The 11,788-nt window shown below is 43.4% G+C and overlaps 1 protein-coding gene across 9 annotated transcripts in view; it reads left to right on the forward strand.

Annotated features, from left to right (window-relative positions):
* Nucleotides 1-4,053, forward strand: part of PARP6 (poly(ADP-ribose) polymerase family member 6) — a 28,937-nt gene extending 24,884 nt beyond the window's left edge. For 8 of the 9 annotated variants that reach the window (XM_063090410.1, XM_063090413.1, XM_063090409.1 and 5 more), the window contains 4 exons: nt 2,563-2,642; nt 3,037-3,100; nt 3,264-3,348; nt 3,694-4,053. In XM_063090410.1, the coding sequence (XP_062946480.1) occupies nt 2,563-2,642; nt 3,037-3,100; nt 3,264-3,348; nt 3,694-3,796 (332 nt within the window). In that variant the 3' untranslated portion in view covers nt 3,797-4,053. Of the gene's footprint in view, nt 1-2,562; nt 2,643-3,036; nt 3,102-3,263; nt 3,349-3,693 lie in introns of those variants that run through there. The other variant, XM_063090418.1, reaches the window with a different exon arrangement.
* The last annotated feature ends 7,735 nt before the right edge of the window (nt 4,054-11,788 follow it).

Genomic DNA, 11,788 nt, shown 5'->3' on the forward strand with positions numbered 1-11,788 from the left:
GTCATGAGATTCTCGTGGTTCTTGATCCCCACAAGATTCTTTCTTTCTATTTTCTCCTTTTCCTTCTTTTTTTCCCATGGGCTTTTGTTTACCACTAAGTGCCTGAATACCTTTAGTTATCAGATGAAGCCAGGAATCTCTATTGCCTTCTTGTCTGTCTTCATCACTTTACTGATTACATGAAAGCATCACATGATAATCTCTCAAAGGCTGATTGGTTATAGATGCAAAATGCGATAGGACTGTTGTAGTTAGAGATCATGTAGTCTGATCCCTTATTATTATCACTTTACAGATGAGAAATCTGATACATAGAAAAGTTAAGTGACTTTATCATGGTCACACAGCTCTGAGTAGCAGAGCTAGGACTGGAGTCCAGGTGTCCTTAGTTTTAGGCCAGAGTTCTTGTCACTGTATTGGACTGACGGGCTAGGCTTTGGTTGAATGACTAGGTCTCTGAGGGCCCCATAGATATACGAGTGTCTCTATGAAAGTTGGTGGTATGTGTGGAAATATCCTACTTATTGTAGTTACTCTAGCATTTGACCAGCTGTTTTGTATAATTTCTTCTACCCTATTCTGCTCTGGTTTTCTGTTTTTTCTTCCTCAGTTTACCTTTAGCTCAGTGGTGTTGGGTGCCCTCTGGTGGTGAGAGTTGGTATAAATAGCATCCATTTGACTGGTGGAACCTCCAGTGACTTGGCTATTGTCACATAGTGTGTAGGTTAAAGTGAGGGACAGGAAGAAAGGAGATGGTGAACTCCATCTGTTTGTTTAGTCCTGTTTGGGGACTTCTGATAAGTGCACAGTCTGGACACAAAGCATCCAGAGATTATTCTAGCCTTCATGTTCTCAGGCTGTGGTCTCAGGAAACAGAAAGAAGATCATAGGGTCAGTATGGACAGGACACTGTGCAACAGGATTGGGGAAGGATAAGATTTGGGTTATATCATGAGCACCATCTCTGACACACACAGAAATGAGATGTTCTTTCTTATCCTCTTGTCTGCTTTCTCTGAAGTAGAACTTGAATAGGAATTTCATTCAGAACATTGTCACTGATATACCCAGGCTGAGAAGGTCATGATGTTTGGATGCAGAGCTGAGTCTAGTCAAGAATAACGGAAAAGGAGGAAATAGAGGGGTGATGAATGAATGTCCTATAGGAAGAAGAAATTGGCAATTCAAGCCTTGAGGCTCTCATTGCCCTAGTTTTGTTCAGGCCATGAACGTCTCATGAGACTTCAGTCTAAGTGCATGATGAGTTGACAGCGTGAGCAGTGAAGAATTCAGTCCAACAGTTAACCCCAGCTCTACACCTGGCTATCACAAAATCAATAATTGAAGCAGAGTGGAGTTATTAATAATAGAAAATTCCAGGGTAGAGTAGTTTGATAGGGGGCCTGTTTATGTCCTGTAATGACAGCGTCATTTCCATCTTCATCCATCTCCCTTTTGGTCACCACCCCCCCCCCCCCCCCCCGAAACACACACATTCTTTTCCCTAACTATGATAAGACTGGGCCTGTGATAAAGTACAGAGGCTGAAGTCCTATTCTCAAGCCAAAAAGAGTTGGGAGGAGGGGTACACATGCACTGTTTTATATCTAAATAAGAAAAATTCAGGTTGAGTCTATAAATATTATAAAAAAGCCTATTCATTCGGTGGGTAGTAAGGATGGTAGAGGATTTATGGATTTACATAGTGTGGAAACTAGAGGGAACTGGCACTTCTTTCTCAAGTCTGGGAAGACTTTCTGAAGGAAGTAGGATGCTTCAAGGTAGTTGCCATTGTGATTACCTGTGGAACATTATTCATCACTTAACTGCTGGGCTTTGTCCATTTCACTTGAATGACTGGTCAAAGTTTTTATGTAACTTGGAGACTAGAGCAGATCTGACTTGTTCTGCTTGCTTTCTCCCCATTCATTTTACTCAGCCTGGTATTTGATACCAAGGTGTCAATGTCCCACTCTCCTGGGCCCCTCATTCCTGACTTATCACATTAGTTACTTCCCTATCTTAGAACCCGTCAGTGGTTCCTTGATGTTCTAAGGATAAACTCTGGTTGTCATAACATGGCCTATAAGGCCTGCTTGACCTGATCCTAGCTTACCTTTTCCGCATTATTTCTCGCCACTCCTCTACCTTTGACTATCCTCTATACAAACTAAGGTACACTACCTTATCTTTCCTCCAGGCCTTCCATATCATATTCCTTCTACCCAGAACATTTCCCCCTCTTCATTTAACTAACTCTTCCCAATCCTGTAGTTTTAAGTCTGGCTGTCACAGGATGCCTTCTTCAAACTCCTAAGCTAGGCTAGTTCACACCCTCTGGCTCACACAATGCTCTATAATCTCCTCATCACAACCCTTACCATACTGTGTTGTAATTACTTGTTCCTTGCCTGTAATCACTACTAGACTAAACACTCTGGGGGCAAATATTTTGTTTTATTCACCACTATATTGCCAAGTGTCCTTCTTGGTGCCGGGCACATAGTAAGCACTTCAGATTGAGGAATGGATAAATGAACTGGGTCTGTTGTTCTGTGACAGGAATGGGAAAAGGACAGCACAGGATGCCCTCCAAGGATGAGCTGGTCCAGAGATATAACCGGATGAATACCATCCCCCAGGTATTATTAGTTGGCCCTCCTGTAATGAGGCAGGACCCTTCCCTGGAGCTAGTTTAGGCTGCAGCAGTGGGTGGGGAAACAGTGGTGGGTGGGGGGCAGGCATATGATTTGAAGATCAATTAAAAGAATCAGGTATGTTCTAAGATGAACACTTCTGCAGTTATATGTGGCCTCAGTCATAAGTATGAAAGCAGAGACTGACTTTAGATGAAAATGTGAAGAGGGAAGCTGTGGGACTAACTATGGGAAAGGAAAACTTTGGGAGGTGGTTGGGAGCCCAGGATATCCATGACCCCATCCCTAATCATCACCAGTTAACCAGCCTCTCAAGGGAAAGCTATAACAAGTATACCTGGCTCCTGGCTCTGCTCTCCTTTGCGTCATTCTTTTCCAGACCCGATCCATTCAGTCAAGGTTCCTGCAGAGTCGGAATCTAAACTGTATAGCGCTGTGTGAAGGTAGGTAGCTCTTCCAGTTTGTTTTTCTGGGTCCCCAACTTTTATTTCTGATGCACCTGTGGTACATGATCCAGCCAAGGGTGATGTTGAAGCATCATGTTTTCCTGCCCCTGCCTGGACTCTATGCCTTAAGCATTATAACTTCTGGCCCCTTTCCTCCCAGTGATTACATCTAAGGACCTCCAGAAGCATGGGAACATCTGGGTATGCCCTGTTTCCGACCATGTCTGCACACGGTTCTTCTTCGTGTAAGTCTAGGAGGGTCCCTGGGGATTACTCAAGGAGTGAGAGTGGGGGTGTGATGGTGTGTGACTACTGAGAAAGTCTATTTATGTTATCTGAGACTTATCCCTGGCTACCTGAGGGGAGCTGGCACTGGTACTTTCCCCTTGGAGGATGGGGATGGGTACCGATTATTGGGGTCTGTTTAGAGTAAATCAAGGTAAGCTGAATCCCTTCTAGCCTGAAGAGTAGTGAAAAAGGGCTTTGACTTTTGGGATGGGATGACCACACATCAAAACACAGTTCCACTGGTTGATGTTATTCTGGTACTGTTTTCCCTCTTATGCTCACAATTGCCCTATTTTTGGCAGATATGAGGATGGTCAGGTGGGCGATGCCAACATTAATACTCAGGACCCCAAGATACAGAAGGAAATCATGCGTGTGATCGGAACTCAGGTTTACACAAACTGAGGGGGCCCCAGCCCTCGTACCACTCCCATTCCCCCTGGATCCATCTGCCCTCATAAAAGGGCTCAGGAGCAGCAGGCGAGCCTGCCCTGAGGAATCAAGGGGTCATTACCAAGGGGCAGTAAAAGGATAGAAGAGACGGCCTTCATGGTGGAGATTGACCCAGGAACCACTCCACGTTTGGATGGCCCAGAATGACTCCAACCTTTGATTTTCCCAGTTGACTTCATCCTGTTTGTAAATAAAACAATAAAATGGAAGGTGCTGTGGACTGGATATGATCACTGTGGTCTGACTAGGCTTGGCCCAGCACCTACCCCAAGTTCCCAAATGAGGGTTGGGATGGGAAGAGTGGAATATCCTGAGAGTTGCACGCAGTCAAAACTGAATCCATTTAGTGAATCCATTTAATGCTGCAGAGCTCTTAGCGTTTTTATCAATGGATTAAAGAAGGGAAACTTGCCAGTTGTGCAGATGAAACAAACTGAGCATATAGTGGAAGAAAGTGAGCCGAAATGCTGGGTACCGATCAAGCTTTATTAAAGGAAGAAAATCTGCTGGGCTGCACTCAAAATGGAGGGCAGCACCAGGCCTGGGGGTGGGAGAGCTTATATAGACTGTAGGGAAGGCTGACTTAATCAGGGAGGGAGTTTGGTGCTGAAGTGGAAGATAAAGCTGGTGGATGCAATCAGGTGGAAGGTTGCACCCGTGCAGAAGTAGAGGAGTTTCTGTTTCTCAGAAACCATGAGGTTTCTAGTAAGGGAAAGGCTGGCGGCTATTTTGTGCTTATTGTGTGCAAAATGGCGCCACTCACGTCCAAGATCCATCATGTAGAATACCACTAATGACTGTTAGTCAAGATTTGAAAGGACCGTTGAGGCCGGAGCAGCTCAGATTTCCTACCTTTAGGGCCTATTGCTTTCCACACAAAACCTGCCCTGTCTCCCTTGCTCTATATCTCAGTAGTTGGGCCCCTACTTTCTTCTTCCTCCCACCCATTTCTTTAGGATAAGTGAGAGGGTGGGGGAGAAGAGCTGGCAGGTGCAGGAAAGCTTCCCTTAATGAAGCAAAACTCAGATTCTTCAAGGTTAGCAAGGTAGAGAAGAAATGCAGTTGTTTCTAGGAGACCTAATTGTTTCAATGAATTCCATCTTCTCCCTGTTGAAATTCCCACTGTAAACCTGCTGGCCTTTCAAGCTGTGCTTCATACACTTCAAACCCTTAGTTCGAAGCATAGATGAGACAGGTTGGCCATTTGCAAATATTTTATGAAATATTAGTAAGGAAAACAGGAAGATAAGCACAGAATGCAAAAGTCATTGAGCATGGCTTTTCAAGGATAGTTTTTTTATTCTTTTATAGTTTCTTTCTGTACAAAGCCTATCCTAGACTACCTATTTTTTATTACCTTTGCCATACTTTAAGGTACCTTCTTGCCTGGGTACCTTACCCTGTTTTGTAGTTCCTGACCTGCTTTAACATGGAAGTACCATTCTTAAGGTCCATAACCCTAGAAACTATTTCTTAAATTTCTTTACCCCTTCTTGATCAAGACTAGTACATTCTGATTCCACAAGTCTCAAAAGGCTCTCTTCTCCCATTCTGGTTTCAGGTGTAGGAGAAATAACTGTTTTTTTTTTAATTTAAATTTTTATTTTTATTTTGTCAATATACAACGTGGTTGATTATTGTGGCCAATTACTGAAACCTCCCTCCCTCTTCCCTCTCCCCCCTCCCAACAATGTCCTTTCTGTTTACTTGTCATGTCAACTTCAAGGAATTGTAATTGTTATGTCTTCTTTCCTCCCCCCCATTTTCTTCGTGTATTTATTTTTAGCTTCCACAAATAAGCGAGAACATGTGATATTTCTCTTTCTGCGCCTGACTTGTTTCACTTAATATAATTCTCTCAAGGTCCATCCATGTCGTTGCAAATGGCAGTATTTCATTCTTTTTTATAGCATAGATATACCACATTTTCCGTATCCACTCATCTGATGATGGATATTTGGGCTGGTTCCAACTCTTACCTATTGTAAAGAGTGCTGCAATGAACATTGGGGAACAGGTATACCTTCAACTTGATGATTTCCATTCTTCTGGGTATATTCCCAGCAGTGGGATAGCTGGGTCATATGGTAGATCTATCTGCAATTGTTTGAGGAACCTCCATACCATTTTCCATAGAGGCTGCACCACTTTGCAGTCCCACCAGCAATGTATGAGAGCTCCTTTTTCTCCTCAACCTTGCCAGCATTTATTGTTCACAGTCTTTTGGATATTAGCCATCCCTACTGGGGTGAGGTGGTATCTCAGTATGGTTTTGATTTGCATTTCCCGAATGCTGAGTGATGTTGAGCATTTTTTCATATGTCTGTTGGCCATTCATATATCTTCCTTGGAGAAATGCCTATTTAGCTCTTTTGCCCATTTTTAAATTGGGTTGCTTGTTTTTTTGTAAAGTTGTTTCAGTTCCTTATTTATTCTGGATATTAATCCTTTGTCAGATGTATATTTTGCAAATATTTTTTCTCACTCTGTTGGTTGTCTTTTAACTCTGTTAATTGTTTCTTTTGCTGTGCAGAAGCTTTTTAGTTTGATATAATCCCATTTGTTTATTTTTCCTTTGGTTGCCCATGCTTTTGGGGTCATATTCATGAAGTCTGTGTCCAGTCCTACTTCCTAAAGTGTTTCTCCTATGTTTTCTTTAAGAAGTTTTATTTTTTCAGGGTGTATGTTTAATTCTTTAATCCATTTTGAGTTGATTTTAGTATATGGTGAGAGGTATGGGTCTAGTTTCATTCTCCTGCGTATTGATATCCAGTTATCCCAGCACCATTTGCTGAAGAGGCAGTCTCTTCCCCAGTGTATAGGCTTGGTGCCTTTGTCAAAGATCAGATGGCCGTAGGTGTATGTGTTGATTTCTGGATTCTCTATTCTATTCCATTGATCAGTGTGTCTGTTTTTATGCCAGTACCATGCTGTTTTGGTTATTATAGCTTTGTAGTATAGTTTAAAGTTAGGAGAAATAACTTTTAACCAAATAAATGACACTACTAATGAGCCCACTGAAATTCTTGCCTTCTGGGAGGACCCTTGCATCCTATCTGTATGGTATTAGAAATAGCTAATATTTTTTAGTTCTTACCACGTAGGTGCCTGGCATTATAGTAAGCACTTGGATAATTGTAGATGAGAAAACAGAGGCACAGACAATAAATAATTTACCATGTTTCACAGCTAGTGACAGGCAACCAGATTTCAGAACTGCTGTTCTGGTTCTATGCTATATAGCCTTTCAAACTTTACAAAACAATTTTTTTTTCATTTAATCCTGAAAGCAAAGCTGATCTTAAATAATGTGTCTGTGGTCTCACAGCTGGTTAGTTGAAATGCTGGGTTTTTAGCCAGATCTGCCCAACTCCAGAACCTAAGCTGTTAACCATTTTTTTTTTTTTACTCCCTAGAGGTTCTCAAACTGCTCCCACTTGTGTTCCAGCAACTGAAATATATTCTGGGGTCTGGGTACTAGGGCTCTTTTTTTTTTTTTTTTTTTGTGGCTGGCTGGTATGGGGATCTGAACCCTTGACCTTGGTTTCTCAGCAGCACACTCTCCCAAGTGAGCTAACTGGCCAGCTCTGTTCCAGCAACTGAACCTAAGTGCATAGCTACTCAAATAGTGTAACAACATTTTTGTTCAATTTTAGAAATTAGTAATAGATTTTTCTCAGCTGTAAGCTGTTATAATTTCTCTTTGTCAGTGGCATCTGATATAAGTACTAGCAAACAATGGAATGGGAAGGAATGAACCAGTAGTGCCAAGAGTCCTTCAAAAAGTTCATGGAAAAATAGAATTAAAAGATAATATGAATCTTTCCATGAACTTTTTGAAGTACCCTTATATATTGAAAGCCACAGATAATCATACCTTATAAAATTCAAAACATAATATGAGATAAGACAAATCAAAATTCCACGAACACAAAAACACAAGTTTCATTGCAAGTAAACTTGTTGGATGGGGCCCTGAGTTTTTGCAGCAAAATCTTCCCACATCCTTGAGGGGGAATGAGGGAGGGTTTCCCCTTTCCCCCATCCAGGCCTGGCTACCTTGGATGTGGGGAAGCTGGGGCCTGGGACAGCCATGTGTGAGCAAGAAGGCATCATCCTTCCCAGAGGCCAAAGCTGTTACAAATGCTGCACACACAGGTTGATGGTGGCCTCCTGCCTTTCATACAGTCCTGGGCTCAAGCAACCTCACCTCGATTAGATCTGGATGTGTTTGGTTAGGCATAGGATCAGGAAAAGAACTATTTTCCTCGATTAGTTCCAGGTGGAGAGTAGATGGCTGTGATTTCTGGACTGAGAACTCAAAAACTCCTGAAATTTAACTTTCCCCTTCCCTCCTCTCCTGGTAATTTTCCATCCAGGTAGGGTGTGGCCATGACTCAGTTTGTGGTGGGGATGTGGCCATCCATTGGGGAGGAGCCTGCTTAATTCTGTCTTTCATTCTGGCTGGTTGGGGGGGGTAGAGAGAGAGGAGTCTGGTGCTGAGTCACTACTGGGTTACTTACCGTCTTCTCATAGGATGGATTCTGAGATGGAGATTTGGGGGATGTCTCAGCTTCTGGGACCAATTTGGAGAGGAAGCTTCATGGGACACACAATTCACCAAGAGCCCTTTTCATTTCAAGGTAGGCTCCAGTTAACTTAAAGGGGCATCGGCCCCTTTGGAACACAGGACTTTCCATAATGTTTAAGATCCCCCTGTCCCCCAGTAATGGGACCAGAGATGCCACCTTTAAGTTAAAGCATTGTCTAAAAAAATTATTTTATCTAGGAGAGGGCCCAAAGTCTCCTTAGCCCTACTTGTCCTTCCCAGAATAAGTGGGTCAGGTTAGCTGGCAGCCAGTGAGCAGACAGACACAGATGGAGAGTGGAAGTATGGTACCAAGAAAAAAGCAGACTTTGAACTGCCAACAGGAAGATTCCTTGGTGAAAGGGGCACTTGATCCATTGTTTATTGGTGCCTTCCTTGGTCTTTGAAATCTTGATTAACACCCAATCTCATCCCTACACCTGTGTGTCAAGATCCTCCAGTTTCTGCCCTCTCTTTGGGATAGAAAGTGCCAAAGTATACCCAGGCAGATTTCTTCTGGGGGATAGAGACTTCTTACAATTGCATCTTAGGGAGCCTGAGATCTGGCTACACTTGCAGGGAAAAAGAAGAGTACAGGGCCTCTTAGGGAGTGACTTGGTGGATAGGTTAGGCCACCCTAAGGAGGCTTTGTCCAATGAGCCCTAGCAGTTCTGGGCTATAGGAAGATTGCTGGAGGTCACACTGGCTGACAGGGTCACCTTGGCTGAGGCAGTACTTCCTTTAGAGTGACCAAGGACTGCTCAAGCTTCTCCCCTCCTGCTTCTAAGTGCTGATGAGGCATTTCTGCAGGAACTTTGGGAAACCTAGATACACACTTTCATTCAGAAAACATTCAGTATTTGTTCACTGTTCCTTCCCCCTAGAATGGCCTTCCCATACCCATCTCTTATTTTATCTTTCATGCCTAGCTCAAATGTCTCCTCCTTCACAAAGTTTTCTCTTTCTCACACAAACAACCCGTTCCCTTAAAGAGGGAAGGGGTTAGGTTAAAGACCCTAACTCCAAAAGGCCAACTTTCTCTTCCTCCCAGGATTTGTCTGGGAAAACTCTGGTATACTACCCTGATGGACCTGAAGAGATTTTAGGAGTCTGAAGGAAGACACAGAATAAATTAAGTCCACCTGGTCTGGCTGAAGAAAGGGCAGATAAAATCCAAAGTGATAAATATTTCTGCTTTAAATCTGACATTCAGGGATGGCCGGTTAGCTCAGTCGGTTAGAACATGGTGTTGTAACACCAAGGCCAAGGGTTCTGATCTTCTTACTGGGCAGCCACCAAAAAAGAAAGAAAGAAAAAAATCTGACATTCAGGGCCAGTGGGCTGTCCTGGGAATCTGTATTGTCCTGAGAGGGAAATAATACTGTTGTTTCAGGCAGAGGCCAAGAGGTCATATAATTGATGGTAAATCCTGTAATGTCTCCTTTTCACCGGGGCCAAAGCTTATTTTTTGGCTTCACAATTTGGTCCACTGTGGTTCACTGACACACCTACCCTCTACCCCCACCAAGGACTTCAAATGACCTTAGAGAGTTAAACCCCTAAACTCCAGAATCTGTGGTTCTGTGGCCAAGAATCCAAACAGAAAGCCACAGTCAATACCTTTACTCACACCCCGGTCCAGTGAACCTAGCAGTTCCCCCTCCCATCCTGACTAGGCCAGGGAGCACAGCAGAAGGGCTGGCTCTAGGGAGAGGGCCTGTGTCCACCTTCAGCAATCCTAGTTTCTTGTAGCCCTAGGGTTACTTGCTGCTGGGTCAAAGGAGTGAAGATTCAGGAGGATGGCTCAGAAAAGGGCAAACTTGAATTCAGAAAGATATCTGGTCACTGGTCAGAAGGGAAACCAACCCTCCAGGACTAGTCAATTCCCAAAGAAAGAGAATGCCTATTGTGCTGTGTTGGACTCATTCACATACATCATTGGATCAAATCCCACCATATAAAGCAGGAATCATCCTAAATTTACTTTTAATGAACCAGACTCCCACATGTTAAATTGTAGGGTATAGTCAAAGGGCTAATGAGTGGAATTGGAACTAAGATAGGATGGAACCCTAGCTCTTCTATACTATGCTGCTTCTCAGCAAAACAATGACAATTGCCTTAAACTCAGTGGGACAAATTTTCACTATGCATCTAATGTGAGCAAAGATATTCTTGTATTAGTCTCTGTCAGAGTGTCATGGACAGCGTTTTTATAACAGATCAAAAACTGAAACTGAAGACCAATAGTTTGCCATCAGGTCTCCAGTTTAATATATGTGCATTTCAACTTTGGGAACATATCTGGATTTTGAACTTTAAAATATAGTCCAGCATTGGTCACCCCAGGACCATTTATGTCATCCCCCTTTCTCTGGATAGGGAGGAATCTGACTCTCCCTGGGGGCACAGCTTTTTTCCTCTCAATTTCATGTTCTCTCACCACCTTAATAACCAAGAATTTACTTCCTACCTATGACTAAGGGCACCAGAAAACGCTTACAGAAGAAAAATAAAAGATTTTCTTATTTCAAACAGAAATTTACTTGGAGGCTGTCGCTTTCTCCTCCCAGCTTATCTGAACTAACAGGAAGCAAAATGAAGCCCTGTGATTCAGCTGCAGGCACACCCACTGGTGTCATTTGCCAGGAAAAATAAAAAAGGACCGAAGAGAACATTCTTCACATTTTGAATGTGGCAACATTGTATCTGCTCTCAAAACTTGGTTGAATGAAGGCAAGAATTAACAGCTGTTTAATTGATAACTGCCCTCATCACTGGTTGTTGGCTAATAATTGGGAAATCAGAAAATGCCTTGTAAAAAAAGTAAAAATAATACTGATTTAAATACACGACTAGGTTGAAAACAAGTGCTGACTCCTGCATAGATTATCTCCTCTAAAGTTCTGACTTAACATTTCCAGATGGTCAGTTGTGTATTAATATTAACACCTTCTATTCACTTCATACTCTCAGGCACTAGCTCTGCAGGGTTGCAAACCTTAATAAAATATTCACAGGGCCCGAAACTGTCCTTCCTTGTTTCGGGACCGTTGGACAATAAATAGCACTAAAAACAAAGGACCTCGGGCTCCCGCTCCAGGCACAGTCCGCCCTTCCTAGTTCTCCCCACCTCCGCTTTATCACCACAGCCCCTCGAAGGGCAGCCAGGACCGCCAACCATCACCAGTCTCCAGCTCTCCCCAACGAGGGTGCGCTGGGGAGGGCACTCGGAGGGAGGGGGCATCTCAGGGCGGGGCTAGGGGAATGCTGCCCCGGGACCCATAAATCTAGGCACCTCCCGAGTAGGTCAGGGCAGCTGGGGCGGCTTGGGCCGAGGGCCAAGGGAAGAGCCC

The sequence above is a fragment of the Cynocephalus volans genome, chromosome 3 (assembly GCF_027409185.1).
Source record: "Cynocephalus volans isolate mCynVol1 chromosome 3, mCynVol1.pri, whole genome shotgun sequence".
Lineage (NCBI taxonomy): Eukaryota > Metazoa > Chordata > Mammalia > Dermoptera > Cynocephalidae > Cynocephalus > Cynocephalus volans.